Source organism: Chanodichthys erythropterus, chromosome 13 (assembly GCF_024489055.1).
Source record: "Chanodichthys erythropterus isolate Z2021 chromosome 13, ASM2448905v1, whole genome shotgun sequence".
Taxonomy (NCBI): domain Eukaryota; kingdom Metazoa; phylum Chordata; class Actinopteri; order Cypriniformes; family Xenocyprididae; genus Chanodichthys; species Chanodichthys erythropterus.
The window spans coordinates 33,005,300-33,020,610 of record NC_090233.1 but is presented as its reverse complement, the minus strand read 5'-3'; the positions used below and the strand labels follow the sequence as shown (position 1 = coordinate 33,020,610).

Below are 15,311 nucleotides of genomic sequence, written 5' to 3'. Positions count from 1 at the left end.
CTCGAGATCTTCAGTCCACCGCACTCATCTCACATTCATCATACATGCACACGGTTCAGCTCAGCGCTTGATCTCCTCTTTTGCTTTGTACTTTCCACTAAGGACAAGCCAATGGGAGAATTTCCATGCTTGATGATTGGAACAAATGCTCACAATTTACAACTGTGATTAGAAAGCTAGAGTGAATGAGTGTTAGAGGTGCCTTTGGCAGTCTTTGAAGATGGCCTTTACCAAACATTTTTCCGAGTAATTATCGCATCTTAGCAGTATAATTTGAAGATGTTAATATAAAAATGTGTGATTATAAAGAAGAGTATTGCTGCTATGTTCATAATAGCATATTATTATATTACTTTTTACATATCGCTTGCTGCAATATGTAACATTTATGAAAGTCCATTTCCACTACATAAGAAAAAAAATAAAAAATCACGCTTTGGTAAATCGTAATTATGATTTAAAAAATGGAAATTATGACATGCTAAGTTATATTTATGAGATGAAAAGTTGAAATTGTGACATGCTACTTCATAATTATGATATAAAAGATCAGATTAAGACCTGTGTTGGGTACTAATTTAATTACTTTTCCCTTGAAAAACTTTTTTTTTTCTGTAATTTAATTACAGTTACTTCTGAAGTAATTGAACCAAATACTATATATAGACTGTAGAACAATTATGTATAATACAATAGTAGATTTAACCACAAAATTTAGAGTCTAATGTTAAAATGCATGTTTTTATGTATCCTTCTCACTTTAACTACTTTGGTCAGTGAATAAGAATAATGGTTTAGTTTAGTGTCCAATTCTCACTATTAACTAGTTGGTTGTTAGCATGAATACTAAGGGGATATTGGCTGTTTATTAGTACTTAAAAAGCACATATTAATGCCTTATTCTACATCCTTAATCCTACCCAATACTTAAACTTACCAACTACTTTATTAATAAGCAGTAATTAGGAGTTTGAGGCAAAATTCGTAGTTAATAGTTAGTTAATAGTGAGAATTGGACCCAAATCTAAAGTGTGACCTGAATAATTTATGTAGTTTTATATTATTTACTTTAAATATAAAATTAATTTACATTTCATTTAATCCTTGTATCATTTATTAACTCATCGAGGTTGATATAGGACTTAGTAATAAGTAATTAAATACATTTTGGAGAGAGTAATTTGTATAGTAATCTAATTACACTATTGAGTATGTAATTAGTAACTAGTAATTAATTACTTTTAACTTACCCAACACTGATTATGAAGTAAAAAGTATAAAAAGTATAAAAAGTCAATAATGACATACTAAAATTCATATGACATACTAAGTCATTATTATGAGGTAAATTGAAATTAAATAAGTGCGACTTTTAAATTGGAACCGTGTTAAACCTCACTTTTTACAATTCATTAATTTATCTTACATTTTTGACAAATGTTTACAAAATTTAATTAGAAATGTAAAATTACTGTTTTCTCGAATTATATTTGGATGTCATTTGCTGACACAAACATGCACCAATAATGTAGCGTACTACTGTTGGACATGTGTATCATAATGAGTTCTGTTAGGCATACAGTAGGCCTATATATTGAGCAGTTCTCGGCAAGTAGATAGTATTCCACTCCAGCAATAGTCTGCCAACAGACAAATATTGAGGACTTTTGAACTGACTGCTGAGCCTTGAGGTTATCTAATGTATTTGGCAGTGCAGAGGTTTATCAAAATCAATCAATGGGTTGTGTAAGAATGCAGTGGCTGGTCAGTAACTGGGCAGTTTTTGCACCCCAAGCTGCTAGTTGATAAGCTCTCATGCTGATCATGACATGTGCTTGAGGGCTAGTGCTGATGCCATCATACACACATGCATGTGTATATATTGCATTCAGGTGCAAATGAGCAAAACATGCCTTGAGGAAGATGTGCTGAAACATTTTTGTTTGTTGAGGAGAAACTCTATTACTTTAAGAATGTTCCATGTCATATTTGAGGAGATATACCATACTCATGCTAAACCACTGTCTTAAACAATCAGTCCACTCAAAAATGAAAAATCTGGCATTATTTATCTTATTCCAAACCAATCCAACTTTTTTATCAGTATTTAAACATAATGACCAAAGACAACCTGGTCATTTGTCTCCTGGTTACCAAACCAAAACAAACAAAAATGTGAGGTAACCTATAAACATATACAAGATAAAATGATGAAATATGAGAATAACACCAAGACGAGCTTGTGCTCTGTGGTGAATCAAGAGTGGGATAATGAGATCTGTAGGGAGGTGTCTTAATTCAGCTCTGTTCCTTTGAAGCCCCTAAGCAGATGTTTAACCTGAACTCGACAGGACAGGCTTCCATAACCTCCTGGCTCTCAGTACACGACCTGACTACACCTTTCCAGATATGGAGGGGGCAGCAGCAAACTACAATTAATTACAATGTTATTAGATTAGATTAGGGTCCTTTTAGTGATTCAGTATTTCGGTTCTGTGTGTGATTAATTGGCACTTGACACACAAAAGAAGCATTATGTCAGTCTTTTGCTTTTCTCTGCAGTAGGCATTCCCTCTCATTCAGGATTGAATTCCATTCTTAATCTCGTTCCTGTGGAGGTCTTTGTTCCTGCAACCAAGGGAGGGATGGTTCAATTAATCAGACTGACAGCCTCTCTGTCTCTTTATCGGCCTCATTCTGTTTTCCTTGAGTATCTTCCTTGTTTCATGTGTCTGTTGGCTCAGAGAGGAGTTAGCACTGCTAGTTTTCCCTCACACCAAAGCATTTTAATCTCCTCTTCCAGGAAACACCATTTGTTTTAGCTCTTGCTGAGTTGTGTAAAATATGTTCTCCCATCCCAGCATATAACGTAAGGGTCTTCTTATATGCCAGTATTGACTGTACAGTATTTTCACACAGGGCAATCATGGCCTTATGGTTAGAGAATCAGACTGGTAACCCGAGGTGCCCTTGAGCAAGGCACCGAACCCCCAATAGCTCCCCGAGCGCCACAGCAAAAATGGCTCCAGGTGTGTGTGTGTGTCATGGTTTGCAGTGTGTGTGTGTTCACTACTGCAAATGTGTGTGCACTAACTTGGATGGGTTCAATGCAGAGGACAAATTTTGAGTATGGGTTACCATATTTGGCCTTCACTTTCACTTATTAGCTACTCACCAAATAAAAATGTGGACATGAAATATTGATTTGAGTTTAAATCATTTTTATAATTTTACTTGTATATTACCTTAAACTACACTAAAAAATAGCCAATTACAATGTACAAAAAGATTTGCAACATTATTGCAGTATTAATAGTCCTCATTTCATTTTCACTACAATCGATAACTGAAGGTGCATTCATGCCATGTTGTAATTATTGTAATCACAAGATTACAACTTGTAAGAAGCATTCACGTCCTCGTAAAACTCATAATTATAAATTGTAAACTGGGAATTTTCTGAGCACTCTGACGTACCACCTGACCACTGCAGATTCAATTTGCCTCCCATCCCGCAAAATACGAGACAAGACCCCTCCCACCAGCTGTAATGAACTTGATGATTTTATGAACTTGCAGGCTAACGTGTCGCTGCTCCAATTTAATTGATATTTGAAATCATCAATGAAATCTGGCAACAACTGTATCATAAATGTGGTTTCTTATGCTCAAATAGCATTAAAAAGATTATTTTTCTGGCTGGAGCAGCCACTGCGCATGTGCAGCCCTAAGGGTGACTGTTTCTAGCAACCAGAGCTTCTAATGGTGGTTTGCTCTTTTATTTTGAAGGCGGGACTTATTCCACCATACTGAGCGTTGCACTTCCTCCCATTCATAAGGTGCATCCCAAATCGCATACTTATGCGCTATTCTATGACGTTTTTATGTATAAATAGTGCGAGTATGCGTTCACCCAGAAAAATCCAAAAAGAAAAAGTGCACTTTAAATACCCGATGATGCACTAAATTAACTTAAAAAAAACGAAGTGTGGAATGTTGGACACTTTATGCACTCAATAATCGCAGCTTTAATTACGTAGCAGAGGGGTAGGGGCTATTAGACTTTTATACTGAATGACAAAATAACCTTATAAAATTCATATGCTACATGGATGAGTACATGCAACTATAGTAATACGTGTGCACCATCTTTCTTTATATAAAGTCTTATGTAGGCCTACTCATCTATGTAGTCTGTGAATTTTATAAAGTTGTTATTGAGGTATTACTAAAATGAATACACTACACGGATGAGTACATAGTGCATAATTGCCTTGTGTATAGTGCATCATTTGGGTTGCAACTACAGAGTACCTCAGAGAGGACGTGTTTTTGTATGCAAAACCCAGAAGCAAGTTAGCATTTTAGGACTTCCGGTTCCATCGCCCTAAGTCTATGGGTTTTTTGAATGGGTTTTTACTAAATCAAAATAATTTCTGTGGTTAACAAAGCCTCTTAAAGGTTCCCTAAAATCAAAAATTGAATTTACTTTCACATAGTTGAATAACAAGAGTTCAGTACATGGAAATGACATACAGTGTTTCAGAGTTTCAAACTCCATTGCTTCCTCCTTCTTGTGTAAATCTGATTTGTTTAAAAGACCTCCGAAAAACAGGCGAATCTCAACATAACACTGACTGTTACGTAACAGTTGGGATCAATATTTGCATATGCTAGCCCATGTTCAAGGCATTAGACAAGGGCAGCCAGTATTAACGTCTGGATCTGTGCACAACTGAATCATCAGACTAGGTAAGCAAACAAGGACAACAGCGAAAAATGGCAGATGGAGCAATAATATCTGATTACATGATACTTTTAGGGATATTTGTAAATTGTCTTTCTAAATGTTTCGTTAGCATGTTGCTAATGTACTGTTAAATGTGGTTAAAGTTACCATTGTTTATTTATTCGAGGAGACAAGAGCCGTCGCTATTTTAATTTTTAAACACTTGCAGTCTGTATAATGCATAAACACATCTTCACGTTAGCTTTAGCCACGGAGCACAGCCTCAAACTCATTCAGAATCTAATGTAAATATCCAAATAAATACTATACTCACATGATCCGATGCATGCATGCAGTATGCATGACGAACATCTTGTAAAGATCCATTTGAGGGTTATATTAGCTGTGTGAACTTTGTAAATGCACTGTATTATAGTCGAGAGCTGGGGGGGACAGGGAGCATGAGATTTAAAGGGGCCGCGCGCTGAATTGGTGCATAGTTAATGATGCTCCAAAATAGGCAGTTAAAAAAATTCATTTAAAAAAATATATGGGGTATTTTGAGCTGAAACTTCACAGACACATTCTGGGGACACCTTAGACTTATATTACAGTACATCTTGTGAAAGAACGTTCTAGGGGACCTTTGATATTTTCACGTTTTGATCTATGACACAAAACACACCAGTTATAACCCACTTGTGATTTTTTAAACCTTTATTGTGTCTTAAAAACAGCGGTTGCTAACAAGTTGCTAAAAGGGACTACTTCCTTTGGAGGGGACTTTAGACGTCATCATTAAAAACGGGACATTTGGACAGCATTTCTCATTTAAAAAAAAGTGGATTTATACACAGCGCTGATCGTAATCAGCAAGCAGGTTTTAAAATAAAGTTGTTTTCTAAATAAAGTTTGAGGAAGCATGGTGGTGGTGACGTTGATCCGTGACCATGGTGTGCTGTAGTCCGTTTATAGCCTACTGTTAGCTTTTTATATCTGATGACTTTATTTAGGCTTCAGAATCTATAAGTGGTGTGTTAACTTGTAAAGATTATCTTGATAGACAAAACGTGTCATAAAAACGTGTCATAACCCTTTGTTAAACACAGAGCTTATTTTTTGCAATTTTCCAAAAGTCTATGGGAAAAATGCATAGGCTTTCGATCGAGGGAACCCGTGCGCCGCTAACTTCCGGGTTGGTTCCGGCCTACAAAAACACGTCTCCTCTGAGGTACTCTATTAATATATCTGTGCATGAAGTGTCCAAAATTACACACTTTGTTTTTTCCGCTAATTTAGTGCATCATCTGGGTATTTAAAGTGTACTTTTTCTAAGTGGAATGTTCAGTGTGAACAAACCTCTCACACTATTTATAGTAAAAAAAAAAAGAAAAAAAAAAGCATATAATAGTGCATAAGTACGCGAATTGGGAAGCAGAGAGCTGGAATAATCAGCTGTAAAAAAAAAAAAAAGCCTTTTATTGGTTGATTTTTCTGTTTGCTTTAAGCATCTCAACGTAGTCCAAATAGTCTGGGGCGGGACTATTTGCGTGATCCATGGAGGGAGTTTGGGGGGACTCGAAAACAGTCATTGTTTTTGCACAGTTTGGCCAGTGGGAATGAAGCTGAATGAAAATAGACTAATGCTTCAGGGATTTCAATAGACTGATGCATCCTGATCAGCTGATGATGATGGATGGAATGATGGAGTCATATCCGGCCACATGTCGAATGGGTGAGTGACTGTATGGATGGACAAAGGAGACACGAACTTCTGGCACATGTGAGGAACAGTGAGTAGCGCTGCTGCAGGATTTAAGATGATGTGAGAGCGCTGGACTGGTGGAACGGAGGGAGGTTGAGGAAGGAAATTTCACCCCTGATAAATGAAGATGAATGTTTGCCCATGGGCCTGGGTCACTGATGCATGAAGCAATCCACTGCACAGCGAGAACAGCATTCGCCAGCTCTCCAGTGAGCGTTAGATACAGACTTACTGTAGGCCTACACACCATCTTGTGCTTTATCATACATTCAAATTCACTGCTTCCATACACAATGGATCATATTTACATTTGATTTTAATTAAAAAACTATTTCTTTCCAGAGTTTTTATTCATTAATTAAACGGGTTGTCCCAGTTGGTGAAATGTCAAACCAGATATTTAGATGAGGTTTAGTTTAGACGTGAAATGACTGTCTTGAACTTTGCCAGAAAGGCTAATCACAAAGTTTTGGCCCCACATATGAAAAGGCCCTCTTCATTTTGTCTCGCAAAAACCTGCATTTGTGCCCCTAATAACAGCTCTGTAAATTTAAATATAGCGACAAGTTAAAAATAGTGTTTAACGAGAGAGACTCCTTAGCATTTTTCCAGATGCTGCTGCTGGCCATAATTTCACACCTCTCGTAGTGATAACCTTTAACAGCAGGAAGACAAGCCTATGTGATGGACAGAGCTATTTTCACTACTCACTGCAGGGGCTTTTTTCTGACTGAGGCGATTTGCCATAACAGACACTTATACAGCAGGTCAGGATGCTCTCTTTGACACACCTGTAGAGGGTTGATGCTGATGGGGGTTGCAGACCAGAATATTCGAGAGGCTGTTCACTGCAGAGCCAATGAGTGAAGCTAGATGGTTCATCCCTACCCATAACCCCATAGCTACGCATAACTCCACCCATTACATCTGGCATATACTGAATATTCTGGTATATATGTAGCAAATTAGCTCAAAAGAAACATGAATAATTAATCATAACTAGTTATAATTAATTATAAATATTTGGATCAGTTAATAAAATTAACTTAATGTAATAAATATTACAATCAATTAACCTGTTGTCCAATGAACACACAGTGTTAATTGTTTATTAATTCTAAGAAATGTTCATTTCCAGGTTATGGGAAATAACAATCTTAGTGTACAGTACTACTCAGAGCCTGTAGTCAGGATCTGCATGAATAGGGACTCCAGTATATGAGCACAAAACACGGACAACTTTACGTGTGACATGAACAAGACTTTATTAACTAGACTAAACACTTAACTACTCTAACATTCACACAAACACATGCATACAGTTTACCAAGGGAAAGAGAGCTAAAGCAGAGTACAGGAAGCAAGAAGTTATAGCATTGTTTGAAATTCAGCAGATCAACAGCTTTGAGCAAACCATCAGTTTAGTTTTAACAGGCCCTTCTTTGGGGTAAGGATACACAATGTATCAGATAATGAGACTAAGTTTGATACTTGCATGTCTCTCCAAGTTGAATTAAAACTGTCCTGATGCAATTTGTGGAGGCTCCTGTTGAATCTTTGCTGATATTGTCTTGATGAAAAAGAACCAGTTGGATTCAGAGGATCTTTGGTGAATGGAAGGTCTAGGCCGAAGCCTGGCACAAGCTTGGGGTTCCTTAGAAGCTTCTAGCTTCTTACAGCGTCATCTTGACATCAGCATTTGTCAGTAAAAGAGAAAAAGCGAGAGTTTGATCTGGTGATCAGTGAATATAAGGGGTGAAGATGTCACACCCTCTTAAGGTGTCTGAGCCAATAAGGAGTTGTCCCCTTGGAGGGAACTTTACGAGTCTTTGTGACTTTGGCAGGATATCAGCATAAGACACACGGATTGGATGAACCTTCTAGATTCTTATAATACTAATGTGTCACAGAGTCGGAAACGAAAGTTGGAGTCTGTAGATATACCAAACATGCTACCAATGTAATTTCAGTTAACTAAATTTGCAACTCTGGAACATTAATACCAAATAGTTAAAAAGAGAGAATTAATACATAGAATAAAGCCTATAAAAGGAAAGTCATGAGATGGGAAAATTGGAAACATGTTTATACATTTCCCAAGTGGTTATATAGAGAATACATAGGATTAAGAGAGTTTATTTGTCCTGAATGAAGAAGAATGAAGTCAGAGTCACTAGTCTCTGCAAAATTCTTTCTGATCCTAAAAAAAAGTATCTTTAACAGGACACCTAGTTCTGCCTGTGTGTTAGCTATGTTTGGGATGCTAGTTGCAGTTTTAGGGGGATGGGTTCACAGAACTTTGATAGAGTGAGTTATGGGTAGTTCATTAAATATGAATAATGGGGTGCCTGATTGGTCCAGATGCTACAATATAATACAGTTGTATAAACAGCATGCTGTTTATTACCACTGAAAATGCTTTAATCTCAAGGAAAAACATGTGTGCATGTATAACATTACTGAATAATTTATTTATGTAAGTGCTTTTAACAAAAATAAGACCCTCATATTTCTGTTTTAAAACCACAGATCAGCAAGCCCATATAGATTTCAGCTGTACAGTAAACCATAAACACATTTGCCTTAGTGTTCCAACAGCATGACATGATCAACTGTATGTAAATGAGCAGTAATGCGACACAGCGTCTACCAGTGTGAATACAGACATTTTTCCGCCACGTTTTACAGAGGTTTCTGAGAGAAACCTCTCCAGTGATTTCATCAGTGTCATAGTGAATGCCCTGTTAAGATGTTGGGGTGCTGTTGTGTAATCTTCAACAACGAAGAGGCGTTCAGGGCCAGTGACAATTTGTTGGTAATGTGAACACCCATTAACCTAAGGCTGCCTGTTATCTCCTCCACCTCACTGCTGATGTTCTGCCAGTAATGAACTGCTCGAAACCATCTTAAGTAAACAATCATCTCTTTTACTAGCATCAACAGAGAAATTGTTGTTCTAGCGCCAGGTTGCATGCTGTCTCACCTCTTCCCTAGGCTGTCTCGTAATTAATGATGATGATGAGCCCCTCAACAGAGACGTTGTACGTAGACTTAATGATTGCTCTGAAATTTGGTGATGCGCTCATGGTGTTATGAATATGACTGTGGATCCTTACTGCCTCAAGGCTATTGCTCCTGAGGTGTAGGAGGACAGAGTTACCTGCTTAGTCTGAGTGCAGCTGCAGCTAGCTTGTTAGGGTCTGGGGAACAACTGTGATCAATGCAGAGATGAAGTAAACATCAGCAATTTGACATATGAGATTTTGTTGTCTGGGTAACAAAGTGCAATAAGGATAACAAATGCAATGCCATCCTCCATGGAGCAGTTGTGTCTGAAGGTGTGTATTTGAAAATATATTGTGGAAAGGTGGTCTTAATGTTTGCTGTGACCAGTCTTTCAAAACACTAGAATCACTGGAGTAAACGCAATGGGGCAAAAGTCACTGAAGTCATTTTTGCACTCGGATGATGGAGGTTTATTTGAAGAATGTGCGGATATGACAGCCTAGCCAGGGTGGATTTAAAAGATCTCTGTGATGTCTGCAAATATTACCTACACTGTAAAAAAAATCCTGTCATGTTTACAGAAAAAAAAACTGGCATCTGAGGTTACCAGAATAATTCTGTAAAAATATTGTAAAAAATGTAACATTTACAGAACAAACTGCAAATTTAATACCTGTAAATTTTAAAGGGTTAGTTAACCCAAAAATGAAAATAATGTCATTTATTACTCATGTCGTTCTACACCTTCGTTCATCTTAGGAACACAAATTAAGATATTTTTGATAAAATCAGATGGCTCAGTGAGGCCTGCATTGCCAGCAATGTCACCGAACCTCTGAAGATCCAGAAAGGTTCTCAAAACATATTTAAAACAGTTAATGTGAGTTCAGTGGTTCTACCTTAATATTATAAAGCAACGATAATACTTTTTGTGCACCAAAAAAAATAAAATAATGACTTTTCAACAATATCTAGCGATGACCGATTTCAAAACACTGCTTCGAAGCAGTGGCCTCACTGAGCCGTGGGATTTTTACAAAAATATCTTAATTCGTGTTCCGAAGATGAACAATATAAACAGCCTGGCCCATACATACAGTAGTAAGGGAACTCACTGTTAACCAATTAACAAGTTTTTACTGTAGCATTTTTTACAGTCTGTTACAGGTTAAATATTACAATCATTTTTAATCATTGTAGGCATTTGTAGGCATAACATGTTTTAAAAAAAAAAGATTCAAAATTTAATGGGTGCCTTAGTTGTTAAAGCGTCCTCTGAGGCACATGGAGATGATTTAAATATCCAATATTGACTTATTCTATTCAGCAACTACAGACTCATAAATCACAGACATGTCCCATAGGTCAGCTGTGTACTCAGTATGGATATGGAATTTTGAAAAGAACTAATGGTGCCTGAATCCCTTTCCTGCTGCGTTTGAGTGATGTGTGTTGAATTTAAAAGGATAGTTCATCCAAAAATGTAAATTCTGCTATTATTTACTCACCCTTGTGTTATTCCAAATGTGTATGACTTTTCCTTTTTTTCTTCTTCTTCTTCTTTCCTTCCGTGCACATTGAAAATCAGTGGGGTCTGTGTTGTTTTGGAGCCCATTGGCTTTCATTATATGAACTAAAACAGCATTTTCAACAGAAACGTTCTTCAATTTTTTTGTGTTCCACACAATTCACAGAAGAAAAAAAATATCATACATGTTTGGATCAACATGAAGGTGAGTAGTACATTGTCATTTTTGAGAGAACTAGTGCTTAAACATTGACTGGTTTGTGTTACACACACATGCACAAAGAAAACAATAATTTAATGTATTTAGTTTAGTTGTTATTTAAAAAATATTCATATTATGAAAATAAAAAAATAAAAAATCATTACAATTATATCACAATTTTTTTTTCTCACCTAGGATAAACAGTAAGAGGTAAATTGACATATATTTATAGGGACATAAAGGTCAGCGTGTCTCATGCTTCAACATCCCACACACACAGAGTTGGGTCACCTCCACAATCACAGGGTCATCAATAACTGTCACTTCAGTAATTGGCCGTCACCATACTCTTTGTAGAGGAGATGAAGTGCTTGTTCGATATGATCACATTCCATTTACTCCAATTTCAACAGCAAAAAGATTACATAGTGCACACAGAACCACACCACACAAAAGACATAAGCATATAGCACCATTACTTTATGCATCAGTTCTGAACTATAAGACATTTTGAAAGATTCTGTTACCCGCTGAAGTGCTCCAATTCTGTATTCTACCACCACCACCTCTCAAGCTCACACACTCTAAATGTGCCATCATTTCATGGTTGCTTGAGGGGATGAAAATGAAAACATTATTGACATTAGGCTGAACCAATCCTCCCACTTCCACAGATAAGTTCATTAGTCCATACCAGACAGATGGAAAATGGCTACTGAAAGAAAGGTGGATTGTTCAAATTACAGGCGTTAGATTAATGGTCTATACACTATATGTTCTGGAATTCAGGACACACTCATTGCATATGGAGCCGCAAGGTGCCCTTCACATGCGACGTTGCAGTGATTACAAAACTGCAATTCCAGTTATGGCAGTGCAAGCAGCTCATTTCTATAAATCCCTCTAGCTCTATTCTTGTCCCTTCTCTTAACTATATGGACAAGACACTAAGCATTTATCACCATGATTGGATTTGCCTTTATCCTGCTATCATAGTCAAACAGTTGTGATGTTCATGTGTTGCCAGCAATAATGCGATATCTCTCTTCCTCAGATAACAGTGTTTCGGATGGGATCAGAGGGACACCAGGACATTGATCTGGCTATTCTAACAGCTCTTCTGAAAGGTAATATTTGTAAATTTGTGGATACTCATATGCATCTGTGGACTTCCAAACTTGATAACGACTATTCAATGATTTCTTCTCTGTTCAGTCTCCTACATTGTTGACGTAGTGACAGTAGTGCAGCGTTTCCGTGTTCTACGTCAGAACGCCGACTCCTGTGTCAACATCACACGCATGTGCCGTGCTGTCTACGTGTACAGCGTTGGCCAGTACCAAAGTCCCTTTAAGACAAGTCATTTAACTCGGCGGCCATCTTTTAAACGCCTCCCGGGCATCCTCATGCCCTATCTCTTTGAATGGGGAAACATCAAATTCTCCAAAACTGTTCGCCAACCTTACGATTACGTTTCATATTTGAAATCACCAATGAAATCTGACAACAGCTGTCTTATAAATGTTTTATCCAAACGCTCGAATCATGACAAAAAACTGTATTTTTTAGGCTGGATCAAGCTAATGCGCATGCGCAGACCTAAATGCGCATCTCTTCTGCCATGTTTCAGAGGCGCGCGTCTGACTGTTTCTATAGAAACCAGTGCTTCTAACGGTTGCTGTAGTGATGCGATGACTTTACCAGTCGGTGATTGGCTCTTATTTAGAAGGTGGGACTTATTCCGCCATATTGCGCGTTACACTTTGTCTCATTCAAAACAATACGAGTGACACGTCTTGTGTTATTCTATAGTCTTTGCCAGTACTTAGCCGGCATTTGGACATAAACATGGAAGCTCTGCACTGAGTTCACTGCGTCAACAACGTAGAAGACTGACAGAGAAGTTTGAGGGCCCCTGGTTTATTGATGCTAATGCTGATGAAGGCTCTCTGAAACATCTTTATGTAAATTTCCAAGTAATTCACAGGAGTGTCCTCCAGATTATGTCAATCAAAACACATGAAATCTCTCACAAGTTGATTCCACCAACAGAGATCTTAACTTTTCTGGTCACACACTAATTTCCATTTAACCGCCCCACAATTTTTTTAGTGCCTGCAATCATAAGGTTACCAGGACATTTGTTGCTGAGAGGAGTGAATAAAGTGCAAGCTCTACGGGTTATGCTTCTTAGATCCACTTTTAAATCCATATAAAAGATGGGATTCTAGTGAAGCCTTTCCTCCAAGAGCTCCATGTGTTGCTCTTGCATAATTCATAGTACTTTGCAGCGCATCTAAAGAGTGATTTACTCATGAAGTTCCCAGCTCTCTCCTTTTCCATTAATGCATGTATAAGGGATGTATATCAGTTGGTATATAGTCAAAGAACAAATAAGATGTTGTGTTTTTGAGTTCCCAAAGGCACTTAATGCCAATGAATTAAATTATACAAGCGACAGTTTCAGTGTTCTGTGTCCCATTACACTACATATGTTAGTTTAGTTCAATGTTACATATTTTATTCCATTTTTTCAATATATTAACATTTTCTGTGAGAGTTGGAGCTGATAGCCTCATGGGCAGCATTCCAACATAAAGCACAACTGTGCCTCCAGCGACCCGAGTTCAAATCCTATCTTGAGGTCCTTTGCCAATCCCGTTTCTCTCTCTCGTCTCCACCCTGTGCTTTCCTGTCTGATCTCTACACTGTCCTATCCAATAAAGCCATTAAAAAAGATTTTCTGAATGCTTCTTGTTATCTTAAATTTCTTTATAGCAAACTAAGCGAATCATTTGATTGCAGATTTAGAGAGTGTATGATATGCTTATTACTGAAACATGCAAGTTTATATTATGCCATGCTTTTATCAGTAGCTCAGTATTAGCCATGTGATAAAGGGTTACTTTTGAGGAGACCCTTTTTTCTATTGAACGCGCTTATGAATATCTGACAAATAAAGTGTCAAGATTTATGATGTAGCATGAAATTAAAGCGAGAATATAAAGCTAACCTCTGCTAGAGTTCAAAGCAGCAGAAAACAGCAATTAAAGCTCATCCTCAGAGACTTAATTATGCATAATTATGTGACCAATCTCTGCTGACACAGAGCCTTCCTGTTGCTGAGGACTTGTTTCACCAGCATCAATATACAGTAATAACTCAATACAGCATGAAATACAAAAGCATTAAGTGCCCCATATGGACACTTTCAAGAACTACAGACCTCCATGACTGTATTTTAGGTTTAACAGCTCATAAATGGAGTCAGGCAGGAAATTTTCTGGCACTTAACTGAGATTATGCAAATATGGTTTAATACATGGCGACACCTAGACAAGCCACGGAGGTGTCTATTTAATAGACTGTGTCTGGACAGATTACCCTCATAAAAGTAAATGTAGAAGCACCAGGCCAGAGTAAGTAAAGACAAATGTCTTGCTGCTCAGGGGGAAGGTTTATTAGCTTGTAGCAGGAGCGGAGCAAAGTGCCATAGACCCTGGAGAGTGGTTTCCTCTGTGATTTATCTCTAGAATCAGCTTTTTAAGCAGGCATAACGGTATGCATTGTAATGATGTGAGAGCTGGAAATTCCTCAGGATTCTCCATTATGAGAAGCACTTGTAAATCAATGGGAGTTAAGAGTGCTTAAGCATGGCAATGATTTTAAAGACATTAGTCTTTAAAATTGGTAATATTTAATAGGCATTTATCTACACAGTTCATTTTATACGTTCGCACTGACATATTCTCAGGCCTTTTTTAAGCTGGTTTTGTTTAACTAACCTTAATTAAATGCCCTTGTGCCTATCTGTCCAGGGGCCAATGCATCAGCTCCAGATCAACTGAGCCTGGCTTTGGCCTGGAACAGAGTTGACATCGCTCGGAGCCAGATCTTCATTTACGGACAGCAGTGGCCTGTAGGCAATATTCACTCACACAAACTCTGTATCTCTGAGTGCTCGTAATTCATTTAGGCATAGATACAGAGATACTTTATTGATCGCAGAGGCGACGAGAAGCAATTCTGTGTACCTCTGACTAATTAAACACGGTAGCTGCATTTTAAACAGATTAAAATT

At 37.5% G+C, this 15,311-nt stretch overlaps 1 protein-coding gene across 11 annotated transcripts in view; it reads left to right on the top strand.

Annotated features, from left to right (window-relative positions):
• Positions 1–15,311, top strand: part of trpm3 (transient receptor potential cation channel, subfamily M, member 3) — a 162,648-nt gene that overhangs the window by 120,858 nt on the left and 26,479 nt on the right. For all 11 annotated transcript variants that reach the window (XM_067408415.1, XM_067408412.1, XM_067408422.1 and 8 more), the window contains exons 9-10: positions 12,285–12,357; positions 15,049–15,149. In XM_067408415.1, coding sequence (XP_067264516.1) covers positions 12,285–12,357; positions 15,049–15,149 — 174 coding nt within the window. The remainder of the gene's footprint in view (positions 1–12,284; positions 12,358–15,048; positions 15,150–15,311) is intronic.